Here is a 14,660-nt window from a genome sequence, read left to right as displayed (position 1 = left end):
AGAATATTCTTAAATGTTTGCAAAGGCGTAAGATTTGAGACCTAAGGTCTGTCATTGTGCTATAAAAATGTACATGATATAGTTTTTGATGTTCATGAACTATAAGATTTTGTTGGTTTTGAATTTAGAAATTTGTCGTTCTTGAAATGTAATAAGACATTTGAAGCAAAATTAAAGTAAGAACCATTTATTGTGGAGTGAGGGAAGGCCATGAAAACCTGAACAAAAAATTCCTTTTCTTATGACTGACTCTTTAAAAGCTCATATATTGACCAGCAATCATAAAACATTAACAGGTCTTATTTATTTTTTTATTACACATGTCAAATTATAAAATGCAAGAAATGTGAAATTCAAAGCTAGATATTGTTATTTTATAGTCTTTTTCTATAATCTTTAAAATACTTACATAAAGTCTAACAAATCTTCACATAACATGACTTTGTATTGACTGCTGTATTTATTTCTGTGTATTTCTCTTATGGTAAAACTTCTGTACCACAATGTACTCTTCAAGTTTCTTTTCCTTTAAAATACTTATGCTCCAGACTTGGTATAACTGTCTGTAACTGTAGTCCCAGCTCTCTGGAGGCTGAGGCAAAGCAGGATTGTCTAAGTTCCAGGAATTTTGCAAAGCCGTTTGAAAAATGTATGCTATCTAGCTTAAATATATTTACAATACTACCTTACGTATCATAAAGTTAATTATTACATTTTAGGTAACCTAAAAGTTAAAATCAGGTCACACACACACACACACACACACACACACACACACACACACACACACACACACAGTTTTAATTGTAAAGTCACTTTCAATGGGAATTAAAGTGGGCCATAAGAATGGTATACATGCAGACTGTCTGGGAATGGTTAGCTCCGTTGGAGAAGCACTGGCCTTGTGAATGGGATCTTATTTCAGATCCCTAAGACCCATGTGGAAAGCCAGGCCACAGTGTGTGCCTGTAACTCAGCAGAGGGAAGATGGAGACAGGCAGATCCCGGGAACTCCGCCTTCAGCCAGAGTAGTTTAGTCAGCTTGAACATTAACAAGAGACTGTCTCAAAATATAAGATGTAAAACATTCAAAGACGACACTGGTCATTGATCTCTGTCCTCTACACATTCATGTACATGTATGTACAGACAGACATATACATATGTGTTTACAGACTCTATGTGCACATTCAGAATGTTATACATTATCATCTTTTGAAAATTTAGTATACCTTTCTACTGAAATACTTTCCAGTTATTAAATCCATTGGCTTTTTCTTTTTGCTGCTGTTTATCATTTCATCCTTCCGACTTTTACATTTTTCTGTCCTTTATTTATTTCTATTAAAGTTTCAAGTGACCTGCGAAATAATCAGCTTCGTTATGGAATTGTTGTGCATGTATGTCATTATATTCTTTGTTCTATTGGTTTCCTTTTCCCAAGCACCCTTATCCTCTTCTGGCTAGTTCCTTCCTTCCTCCAAATAATACCCCATGCATTCTGTTTACCCTCTTTCCCCCTTTCCTTAGGATCCCTTTCGCTGCTCTAACGTGCCCTTTCTAGTTTCCTGACCCAGGGCACAGATGGTTTTTTGTTTTGTTTTGTTTTGTTTTGTTTTTCTGTTCCTACCTTCCCAGATGCTTGCATTTTCTGCTGCTGTTACTTCCTGTTTTGGAAATTACAGCTCTTCTCTTCGATCCTTTTGTGATACTGAATTTTCTTTCTGTTTCTAACGTGTGTGATGGGGGTATGTGCAATGAGGTAAGTTAACTCAGACCCTTGAGCTGGAGTTACAGACCGCTGTGAGCAGTCTGACTTGGGCTGGGAATCCAATCTGGCCCCGTGTTGAGCAGTTCAAGCTCTTAACCACTGAGGTGGTTCTGTCTCAGGTATTTTAGTGCTTTCGTAAAGTGAACATGCTGTAAAGCTTTTAGTTTGTGTTTGCAAACTGCTCGAGTTGTTGGCCAGTGTGGACTGTGGTAAAGCACACATTTTACCATGCTCTCTGTCTTAGTGGGTTGGGATCATTGTAGAATGTGATATTTCTAGAGCATTTTCTCAGAAATTATGGTTTATGAATCAAACATAAGATTGTTTCTAAGATCTATTAATATTACATAATCACTCAATCTTATAATTTATTCTGTTTTAACAGGTGAAAGTAATCTATTTCTCCTTTTAAACAGGTTGAATCAAGGGATTCTTTGAATAGCATAGCCCTGAAATTTGATACCACACCCAATGAGCTTGTTCAGTTAAATAAGTTATTCTCCAGAGCAGTCGTGACTGGGCAGGTATTGGTTTTATTTAAATGTATTGATGTTTAAAATTATTGGGGAAAACATATTTATTTTTACGTAGTTAACAGTGTAGAAAATAGGAGAATAATTTTTTTGTGTTCTGGAACAAATCCTATTGGCCAGATAAAAGTACAAGTCACATCTATTAATTCCCTTCTTAAAACAACTGAAAATAATTGTAAGTTATGTTTCAAATATAATTAAGAACTTTTAAAAACACTTAAAACATCTCATGTGAATTGATAGCATTTCAATATTTTTAAAGGTACACTGTCCTTCAATCTCTAGCTTGCTTTCTGGAAACAAGTTAACGAATTAGAAACAAACAAAGTTAACAAAACAAACAAACAAGACTATTTTCTTTCGGAAATAGTCTAGCCTGTACCAGGGGGTTTTATTTCTATTGTTAAGTTTGTCTGTGACCCTTAGAAAATGTTCTATGTAAATACAGTACTCTAACAACTTTCCTTATCTGTGATGGTGACTGTGTTGATACATCACTGTGGAACTAGTCACACAGTCAGGCTTAGTGTATTGCTGCTCTATTGCTAATGTTAGCACTGCTGTAGTGAACACTTGTCTATTTTATACATATTCTACAGCATACTTTCCTACATATAAAATTGTTGGGTCAAGGAAATATGTACAGTTAATTTCTCTAGTTATTCAAGTTGCCTTTAAGATGACCACATACAGTAATAGTTTGTTTCTATGCTATGTCAATGGCTTGTTTTAATAACCATTTCTAAATTAATTTCTTAAATTAAATTTAAAGTGTTTATTTTTATTTTTTCATACTTAGTACAACATATGATATACTGTTCTACTCTTATAACCTGAATTTTTTTATTGCCAAAGGTCACTTTCAAATAATGCTATCAGTGAGCATTATTTGGCCATTAGTATTTGTTTTTCTGAGTCTGTATATGAACATTTTCTTACAGGTTTTATACGTTCCTGATCCTGAGTGTGTCTCCAGTGTTGAGAGCTCTCCATCTCTAAGCCCAGTAAGTCCTCTGTCGCCAACATCATCCGAGGCTGAATTTGATAAAATCACTGTGAGTATCCTACTTTCAACCATTTCTGTGTAGAATTTACGTAGTGTACATGTTACTCATCCTGCGTGGTTTTCATCCTACTTGACTGTGCTTAAAGTGACTATAGATCCTTTTATTTGTTAATGTGTTGATCTTCGATTGATATACCTTTGGTAGTAATGGTCCAAAACAGTCATCATTTCTATCTTATAAAACCATAAGAAATTTAATTTTTCAGGGACTTACACCTAACAAAAATGAGATAAGATCAAGTCCACTTTGCATATTTATTTTCTGGAATCTGTATTTGTGTATGTAGAGGTATGTGTGTAAGCACATGCACATGTACATGATACATGCATACTAGTACTTGGAATTCTTTAAATTGAATCCATTTTCGATGCACTGCCTTTGAAGAATAAGAATTTATCATCCTCCCTATTCCTTTCAGGATTAATAGAGTCGGTTAATTTATTCAGCATGTGTAAGGAGAAAATGTTCTAGGTAAGCTAGATTTACAAATGAGTTTTAAGAAATCAAGTTGTGTAGCTAGAGTTTTCCTGCCTGGCCCACAGTCAGGACAAATCTCTCTCACCTGCCAGTCCCACAGCCGCTCAGACCCGACCAAGTAAACACAGAGACTTATATTGGTTACAAACTGTATGGCTGTGGCAGGCTTCTTGCTAACTGTTCTTACAGCTTAAATTAATCCATTTCCATTAATCTATACCTTGCCACATGGCTCGTGGCTTACCGGCATCTTCACATGCTGTTTGTCATCGTGGCGGCTGGCAGTGTCTCTCTGACTCAGCCTTCCACTTCCCAGCTTTATTCTCCTCTTTGTCCCGCCTATACTTCCTGCCTAGCCAATGGCCAATCAGTGATTTATTTATTAACCAATCAGAGCAACACATTTGCCTTACAGAACATCCCACAGCAAAGTTGCATTTATAAGTTAGTCTCTCCAAAAAGAATTTTTCCTATGTTAACTAATAGTGATCATAATTTTCTGTTTTCGTAATGCCTATTGGTTACTTATTAAAGAATCTTCTTTTGCTGGGCAGCAATGGCACATGCCTGTAATCTCAGCACCTGGGTGGCAGAGCCAGGTGGATCTCTGTGAGTTCAAGGCAAGCCTGGGCTACAGAGCGAGATGATATCCAGGACAGGCACCAAAACTACTCTGAGAAACCCTGTCTCGAAAAACCAAAAAGAAAAAAGAAAAAAAAAAGAATCTCCTTTCTTTGGGTGACTTAGAGTCTTTGGGAAGCTGGTTGGTGTTGGCCCTAGAAGACACCTTCTTATTTTCTGCCCCAGTTTACACTCAGAGTTTGTTTCAAATGGCAAACTAATAACCAAACACAAATTGTGTATTCATTTGCCTCACAATTACTTAAGCTCTAGTATTCCACTTTTAGTTTCTAAGTTTAGTATTCTAGTTCCCCCTATCCCGGTGTGTGTGTGTGTGTGTGTGTGTGTGTGTGTGTGTGTGTGTGTGTGTGTGTGACAAGACGGGGGAAGGAAGAGAGGAATGGATAAAGGGAGGGAGATGGAAACCTTGGGACTAGAAACAATCCTAAGTACAAAATTCTGTTTCCTACACCCTGGAAATGTACGCTGGGGATGATCTTGCACACTGATTTCTGTGTGTGTCGCCCAAGGGCAGGAATTTGCTGCGTGACCTTTCACGGCACTGTTGAGAAAGTTTGGGGTTTCAGAGTTTGAGATTTAGAGTGCTCAATCTGCATTATATTTATTCTCATCGATAAGAGTGGAAGGGAGAGTTTAATGATGGGTATTGCAGACAGTAACACAACAGCTTTGAACTTGTTTCTGCCAGTTGGCAGGAGATGTGCCGAGTTTGATAGACAAGGAGAAATAACAAAAGAAAAATGTAGTCAGAAGTTGATTTAGATTGAGCTTCTAGCCCTAAAGGAGAATTATATAGAGTAAATTGCAGGAACTTTTCTGACTAGCAACCTGTGGGATTCCCTTCAGACCACATCTTTCTACCTCCTGGCTTGATTTCGAAATCTTGAAATAAAAAAGGAGATCAAATCAAAAAAGAAAAAAAAAGCAGATCCTGTCCCGAGTGGAAATGGCTATCTGAGCAGATCCCCTCCTGAGTGGGAATGGTCATCTGTCCTTTGCCTTGTAGATGAAAAGGGGAGAACAACAAAGCCTTGTGAATGACCCCTTAACCCTAGTGACTCAGCTGCTCTCAGATGTGCTCCAGAAACTATCCTTTCCTCTGACTAGTCAAGAAATAGAAGAGCTCACGGGGCATTCTCCACTCAAGGGCAGGCATCACCTTCTTCCCCAGAGACTGCATACCGTAGTTAGAACATTATTTGAAACGGTGATTTCTATACATTATAGTTGTGCTTTTTGCATAAAATTGAATTTATTACTGAACTAAGATAATTTTCCTATGAAACTTTTTGTATATCTCAGGTGATAATTTCTGCATTACAACTATTATTTGCCTCTTATGCTGTTATATTTCTAATTATATATATATATATATATATATATTCTTAGAAGAAATAATATGTTTGAATATTACCTTTGGTTAGGTATGATGCATACTAGTATCACATTAAATAATGTCTGTTACTACATGTTTATTGCAGAAATTTTCAGTCAGTATTTCCAATAAAATTGATTGCCTTCCTGAATGTTATAGTTTTGTGTAGCACATTATATATGAGCCTAAAATGTCTTGTTTATGGCTTTTTTTAAACATACACATTATCTTCTATATTTTTAAATAATTTACTTCACATAAAAATATTATCTTTGAAAATTTAAACATTGAAACTATTTTTCATTTTTATTCACCTGTGAATGAAGAAACATAAGGAACCATAGAGTAAATGTTGATAAAGTAGCTAGAATTTACTATGTTGGGTAAAATTATGAGCTTATTTATTTATTTGTTGTTTTTTAAAACTGTCTTCTGAATCCGTGGCTTTTCTTGAAATCACTGTGTAGCCAAGGATGGCTTTGAATTTATCTGACCTCCTGCTTCTACCCTGTCAGCTGGCCCACCCTCAAGTGCTGGGATTACAGATGTATGCCAATATGCCTGGTTTTATGGGTTCTGGAGACTGAACTCCAGGCTTTGTGCATTCTGGGTAAGCACTCTACCAGTGGAGCTATATCCCCAGCAATCCCAAGTACTTGAGTTATTTGTTGCTAACCTCACTTTAAGAGCAGAACACTGTCCCTGTGCATCTTTCTTTGTCCATGTTAGATTCACTGCACAGACCTCTGTCTTGACTGCATCTTTGGGACCCCTTCCCATTTTTTTTTTCTTTTGGTATGAATATTTCTGGAATACTGGCAAAAGATGAGAGGGAAGAAATGAGGCCTGAGATCATTAATTTCCTAACTCCCTCCATACAAAGTCAACATGAAGTGGCCTCATCCTTCAGGCTCTCACCAGAATACCCTTTCTTTTGTTTAGACTGGGTATCTATTTCTCCTTGTCTCGTTCAGGATAGGCTCATAAAAGTCTTATTGTTCACCTTAGACTGGTGCATGCCCTTTCGGCCTCTGTAAACAATTCCGTTAGTCAGCAGTATTGGAGTTACTCAGTTTTTTGTTTGTTACTATTACTTTGTGTACTATTACTCAGTCACTACGTTTGGTTAGTGTCTACATAACCAATACACTGTTAGATCTGTTGTACAGAAAAGGCATTATAGAGGAAGTATTAACTAATCTGCATCTGAGATTACTCAGTTTGGGTCCAGAAGCTTTGTTCTACATTAATATTAATAATTGCTTTATTCTGGAAATTGATCTCTCAATTCAGTAAATAATTTTACCCAAAGAGAGAAGTAATACTTAGCTATTGTTAGTGGGTATGGAAACAGCTGCTATTTTCTACCATCCATCTTCGGAGTTGGTCTGTTGCTATGATAAAACACTCTGACCAAAAGCAAGTTAGAGGAGGAAAGGGTTTACTTGGCTTACACTTCCAGGCAATAATCCATCATGGAGGGAACTCAGGGCAGGAACTCAAGGCAGGAAACTGAAGGAAGATCCATGGAGGAATGCAGCTTACTGGCTTGCTCTTTGGCTTGTACTAAGCTAGCTCTCTTCCCCAGCTCAGACCTCCTGTATAGGGATAGTGCCTATCCCTAACCAGCTGTGGGCTGGTTCCTGCACATCAGCAGTCTAGACGATCTCTCACTGACATGGCTACAGGCCAATCTGATAGAGATAATTCTTTACTTGAGGGTCCCGCTTTCCAGATGCTGCTAGTTTGTGTCAGGTTAACAATAAAAACTAACTAGGACAGAGTTCTACATTTCACATTCTTTAAGAAATACAGAACCTGGTTTTGTTTTGTACTCCTTTGGTTTCTCTTTTGTAATGTAAGTCTGTACAATATGATAAAGGATATCGAAGGTTAAAATTATAATATGGTGAAATCCAAAGAGAAAATGTTTAAATAATAATGTGGGGAAATGGAGTAATTTTGAAGTACATTCAACTAAAGATTGAATATGCAGATAGTTACTGTTTTCTTAACACAAAACACTTCCTAGTATAGTCAATATAAAAGATAGTAGGAGTAGACATTTGATTAGAAGCTCAGCGTATTACAGAAACATAGCTTTAACAGGGTTAAGATCCCAGAGAAGACCTGACAATCTGAACGAGGAATAAGCAGAGGTGGTAGCAAAGTTCAGGCATGTTCAGTGTTCTTCTTACATGTAAATGGTTGTACTGCTATCGTTACTGTTGCCTTATACTTAAAACCACTTGCCCTCACTTTCATCCAAAACCTCAGTTTTATTTAAGTTGCAGTGCTTATAACATCTCCTTAAAAATGAAATTAAGGCACAGAGCAGAGATTGAGTAATTAATGTAATGTCACAGTTACTAGGTGATAGAGCTGAGGATTAAACCCTGACTCTCTAGGTCTAGATCTGTGGTAGATTCTTAACCACCTGCCTTAGTCAGTGTTCTGTTGCTGTGAAAAGATACCATGACTGCTGCAACTCACATAAAAGAAAGCATTTAACTGGGGGCCGGCTTACAGTTTCAGAGGCTTGGTTCATTATCATCATGGTGGGGGAAGCATGGCAGCATGCAGGCAGATGTGGTGTTGGAAGAGTAATTGACAGCTACATCCTGATCTGCAGGCAGAGAGAAAGACACTAGACTTGGCAAGGGCTTCTGAAACCTCAAAGACCACTTGCAGTGACACATTTCCTCCAATAAGGCCTTGCCTGCTAATCCTTCTAATCCTTTCAAATAGCACTACTCCCTGGTAACCAAGCATTCAAATGCATGAGCCTGTGTGGGCCATTCTTATTCAAACCACCACATTACTCCTCATTTTGCCTTAATATCCATTGTGTGGACTAACAAGAACCACTACTGTGCAGCTGTGACATGTAATTCCAGATTAAAATGTGTGTCACAGGTTGTAGAACTAGAAAGTTCATAGAAGTCAGAACGTGTGGAAATAAAGTACAAGACTTTGCTCAACCAAATAAAGATGATAGTATTACTGACTTGGTGATTCTGAAGGGTGGTTAAAACTATGCAGAGGCAAACAGAAGTATTGCCTTTTCAGTTTAAACTATTGGGAATTGTTTTTGTTTACTTATTTGTGTGTATGTATGACTGCATGTGTATGCATGTTGCCATGGAGGCCAGCAGAGGACTTCAGATCTCCTGTAGCTGGTTCTAGGTTCAGGCAGTTGACAGCCCCCAATAGAGGTGCTGGCAACTGACCTGTGGTCCTCTGGAAGAGCATCACTGACTCTTAACCTTGGAACCATCTCCACAGCCCCTGTGGGCTTTTTAATGTGCTCCTTCTAAATTATTTAAACATTACCCATTGCCACTATTAGTTTCCTGGTGTTTCTCTAATAAAAGATCACAATTTGGGTGTTTGTAGCAACAGAAACTTAATGTCCTCCAATTCTGTAGACTGGAATTCTAGTGGTTTATGGGACCGTTTTGCCTTCTCTAAAAACACGTGGGTCCAATCTTCTCCTGCTTATGTAGTTGTGTTTGGTTAGAAATCTCTGTCTTGAAAAGAATCAAACTGTATCACTCCAGCTTCTGCCTTTGTTGTCACATGCCTGGCCTCTCCCTGTCCTCTAGTTTATGGGCTCCCCTGCTTCCATATGCCCTTTGATAAACTAAACCTGCAAAGGCCTATTTCCATATCAGGTCGCCATTTGTGGGTAATGAGAGTTGAAACTTCAGTCTATCATTAGGGAGACACAACATGGAACATTACAAAATTTCAAGAAAATTAGTTTATTGTCCTAACTTTAATTTTTATCATATGCTTTAATCACCTTTACTTTTAAGAAAACAAGGACTTCAGCATAGTTTTTGTTCGGGGCAGTATGAGTGTTTAAAGACATCTAGGAAATATTCTTTACTTATACATGGAATATATGCAGAAGTAAGATTAACGTCTCATACATGTGGACGTGCTTATCAATGTTTGTGAATTCAAATGGATCATATCCCTCTCTGCCATTGTCAGTTGGTGTCTAGATGTCATGTACTTGCACATTAATTGCAGATAATGGCAGTCATGGTATTAAAAATTTGGGACCATCAGAGCAATTTGAAAATCTGGATATTCCGCATCCTCGAAGAGTTGGCTCTCCAGGTCATTGTTAGGTCAAGAGCCTCTCCTGTTGTTTTATTCTCTATGTTTATACTCAGTGTGAAAAAGATTAATCCCTATTTTAAAGATCCATATTACACAGAAAATATATGTATCTGTATTATCTGATGAGATTGGTTGAATTCTGGGGGCCATGGCCATAGATAGACTAAGGAGTATTAACTAATATAAATTAGAATTCTAACTTCAGTGCTTTTCAGTGTAAATCTGAATCTCAGAATATATACACTTTATGTTAAATCTAAGCCAATTATTTTAATAAATGCTTATGCAACATAAGTGAATAAATAACTTAAGTTGGATGTGGTACTTTTCAACTTTAAAATCAATAATTTATTAGGAAGTCATGCTTTTAAAAATGTGTTTAATTTTTTTTTTTTTTTTTTTTTTAGATTTCTTTATTTTCTCTTTAACATGTTTTAGTATCTTATCTGCATGTATGCATGTGCATTAGATCCCCCGGAACTAGAGTTCCAGATGGTTATTAACAGCAATATGGGATCCTCTGTAGTGGTCCTAACTGCAGAGCCATTTCTTTATCCCCTAGTATATATTTTTTAAGAGATTATGCTGCAATCATACCTTGGTCTTATATTCTCTGAATAAAATCTCATGGTTAATATCTGATGAATTAAAATTTTATAGTAGGACTTTATATTTAGATTTTAGGAACCCATTCTTTTTTTTTTTTTTTTGGTTTTTTTTTTTGAGACAGGGTTTCTCTGTGTAGCTTTGCGCCTCTCCTGGGACTCACTTGGTAGTCCAGGCTGGCCTCGAACTCACAGAGATCCGCCTGGCTCTGCCTCCCGAGTGCTGGGATTAAAGGCGTGCGCCACCACCGCCAGGCTGGAACCCATTCTTTATAGAAAAGAAATTTCCATATTTGTAACACCACACAAATAGATAAGTTACTGAGTGACAATTTTTTTCTGGAATTTGGATGAGAGCCTCGTTCTGTAATTACAATTTAAAAGGTGAGGTCTCAACCCTAGACAAAGAACTAAGGAATGCTGAACATGGGAAAAATAGTCTCCCCTAGGGAAGAACACACCAATTGGTTATCCAGTACCAAATAGTCAGTCCTGAAAACTTACATGCAAGTAACATTATAATGTTATTGAGCAAGTTGTTGTTATGTGTTCATTTTCCTTGTTTGGCCAGTTATGGAATTTGGCTAAGCGTAAGTTTAAAACTAAACCTTATGTGTTAGCTAAAAAGTTAAAGATATCTGTATATCACATATAGACAGGGATTTCCTGAACATTCATTGAAGTTATTGTTAATATCAAATATGTAATTAGCTGCACTGACTGTATTTATATGTGACACAGAACTTTTAGATATATGGTAACTACCAAAGACAATGATATGTCTATAAAGCTATTAAATTCCATGAAGGTATAAAAGGCTAAGGATATTTTGTTAATTGATAAATTGAACATGCTATATAGCTGTTAAGATCTATTTCTTTTATGCAGTGAACTTGTGATAAACATTTTAAGTAAGTATAAAATTTTTAAAAAGTCAAATGCATCCAGCAAACTGTAAAGTAATACAAGACATACTTTCAACTTTGCTCAGTAACTCAGGTATTTTCGTAGCACTTTAGAACTAAAATCAGACCTTACAATCGGTGTATTGAACATAGCTGTCAGAGTCCGAGCTACCTGTTACTGTCTAGAGTATTTATGGAACAGTATACTTATCACTTTATTTCCAGTTTGTTTTAAATATTGTTGCAGCTGTGTTTCAGTATAATTGTTTTTCTTCATAGTTCTGTATTTTAACCACTCAGTGACATTCTGAGAGGAGCCCCATGAATTGTGCTGAAAGAATGGCCCATAGCCAGGTTGAGCTTTGGTCTGATGTGCTGTGGATTGGCACAGATGGACTTTTGATTTTGAAGTATGCTTTTCAAGTGGGAGTGTAGCTCAGTTACACAAGTGTTTCCCACCCAAGTGCAAGGACCAGAGTTCAGATCCCCAGAACCCACTTAGGTGCTAATTGGGCATGGCAGCCTACCTGTAATTCCTACCCCAGAAGGCACACATGGGGAGAGAGGAAGACCAGACATATAGGTATGATTGAGAAATCCTTCCTTAGTGGATAAGGTAGAAAAGCAATAGAGAATGACTCATTGCTGAACATCAGCCTCAGGGCTCCACATATACAAGTAACGTGCACACAAGTGTATCCACATACCTGCAAACTTGCATGTAAACAGCCATATACACATAGAAAAATATTCTTTGGATGAGTATATCTTCTTGCTTGCTATATCCTAAATATCACAGGCCAGCTCTTCCCTTTCTCTGTGCTCTGGCATCTCATGGATGCCACCTTGGTGTTACCAAAACCAGTGGTTTTATTACTAGCAGTTCTGCATGTGTGTTGGGGTTGGGAGGGATACAAGTTACTTAAATTTTAATGCTTTTTTTGTTTTTTGTTTTTGGAGAAAAGAGTTCTCTGTGTAGTTTTGGTGCCTGTCCTGGATCTCGCTCTGGAGACCAGGCTGGCCTCGAACTCACAGAGATCTGCCTGGCTCTGCCTCCCGAGTGCTGGGATTAAAGGGGTGTGCCACCCCCACCTGGCTTATTTTAATGCTTTTTACATTACACACACACACACACACACACACACACACACACACACACAGAGAATTCATATGCATCCTTGTACTATACGCATTCAAAAGGGAAGTTTATAATGTATTTAAAATCTTCATTAAATTGAAAATACTATTATTATAATTTGTGATAATTTGAGGGGTTTATCTTAAGAATGTGCTGAGAAGAAAAGAGATTCGTACTTACTGAGGAAGGTTATTTATTTACCGTAACTATGTATTTATCTAGCCTCATAAGACGCTATATTGTGTTTTATTTCACTTTGTTTAAGACTCCTGATGTTGTCCATCCAAAAGAAGTACATCCCTTATCCTCTGTTAGCAGTATTCGGCCTTCAAGAGTTGTATCTTCAACTTCTGAGGAAGAGGAGGCATTTACTGAGAAATTTCTCAAAATCAATTGCAAATATATCACCAATGGCAAGGTAATGATCAACATCTTAGTTTTCACTAAACTATGAAAGCTTGACATGCACATTTTAAGTCAATAATGTCAGCCGTTCATGAGTATTTATACAAGGTTTTAGTAACTATGTGTTTGAGTTAGAATGGACTTTGCTCATGACTTAGAGTCTGATGATTTGTAGTATTATTAAAGGTCATGGGATATAAATAAATTCACTACAACAAAGCACATGTAGTCTTTGCTGTAAAGATGATAAACACATCTTTAAAACAGAGGCATTGACTATAGAAGGAGTGCTAGCTTTTGAAAATTTAGTATGTCACAGAAATTGAAAGAATTCATCTTTATTGAATATATACTATAAGGTACAAAGTATTTACATGCATTAATTTAATCTATTAAAATAGTAATAAATATTCCTACTTTGGAGCAAGTATTTTACCTTTTGAAGTACTTTGGTATGTTTCTAAATACTTGAAGATATTGTAGGTATCTTTTAGTTAACTAATTTCTGATTTAATTCAGCACTTTCAATCTGTCTTTGTAAGGTATGTTTCTTGTGGAGGGTGTACTATTTTAGACTTTTAGTCAGATGAGTTTGAAATGGTCAATTCTTGAGGTTTTCATAAATTTGACCTCGAGGAAAGAAATTTGAAGGGTTCACCTGTGCATCCTTCTAACCTCTAAGGGTGGATTCCTAGAAAGTTAAAGCAGATTAATTAATCCAGGGGTTAAGGTGTCACCTAGTTTAATACAGAAAGTAGAAGCAACTTTAAAGGCCTTTCGGTAGAGTTAATGTGTGTAGAGAACTAGAAGCGTTGTTTTTACACTGGACCTTTTGTTAGCTTGTAGCTAGTTAGCATTATCTCCTTGTGAGAGTAGTCTAAAATGTAACATATGATATGTTAATGTTGTGAACCAAATCTGCTATGGCCTGGGAGTGTAGCTCAGGGATAGAATACTTGCCTTGAATGTGTGATGCTCTGGGTTTAATGCTCAGTATTTCCAAAACCAAACACAAACCCCAGGAAACTAAATAATCAGTTAAAATTCATACACAAGTAAAACTTAAAAAATTTCTTTCAAAGGTTCTGCAATGTGATTGCTTAATTTTAGCCAATTGCTTGGTTTCATTTTTCAAAATCTTTGGTTTATGGAATTTGAAGCAGTAAAAGGAACAAAAGGTTAGAAACCTTGTAAGGTTTTGTTACAGTGCATGTACTCCAGCCTTGTTTATGGACTATTGGGCTATCCCCAGTACTGTAAATGTCCTTTGTAGCACTCTCCTGGCTCTCATTGGCTTTATATGCTTCAGTAATATATGTTGCTGTAAACGAGCCTCATGAAAATACTGCTCAAAGGCTGGGTAGGTTAAAGTTCTCCTTTAGAAGATTCATTGTCTGAACTAAAAGAAGTGCCAGCTAGGGGCCTTTGAGATGGCCCAGTGGGTAAAAGGCCCTTGGAAGCAAAAACCTAACTTCTGCAAGTTGTCCTCTGGCCTCCTTACACATGTTCTGGCACATATGCCCACACACAGCATGTGCACATAAGCACTCATCTTCACACAATAAATAAAGACATGCTAATTGAACTGTTGTAGAATCATTTCCCCCAACA

At 37.0% G+C, this 14,660-nt stretch overlaps 1 protein-coding gene across 10 annotated transcripts in view; it reads left to right on the top strand.

The window, feature by feature from the left end:
- Positions 1-14,660, top strand: part of Oxr1 (oxidation resistance 1) — a 317,223-nt gene that overhangs the window by 262,095 nt on the left and 40,468 nt on the right. For all 10 annotated transcript variants that reach the window (XM_059247534.1, XM_059247536.1, XM_059247541.1 and 7 more), the window contains 3 exons: positions 2,188-2,295; positions 3,246-3,359; positions 12,910-13,062. In XM_059247534.1, the coding sequence (XP_059103517.1) occupies positions 2,188-2,295; positions 3,246-3,359; positions 12,910-13,062 (375 nt within the window). The remainder of the gene's footprint in view (positions 1-2,187; positions 2,296-3,245; positions 3,360-12,909; positions 13,063-14,660) is intronic.

Source organism: Peromyscus eremicus, chromosome 20 (assembly GCF_949786415.1).
Source record: "Peromyscus eremicus chromosome 20, PerEre_H2_v1, whole genome shotgun sequence".
Classification (NCBI taxonomy): domain Eukaryota; kingdom Metazoa; phylum Chordata; class Mammalia; order Rodentia; family Cricetidae; genus Peromyscus; species Peromyscus eremicus.
This window is presented reverse-complemented; position numbering and strand designations above follow the sequence as displayed.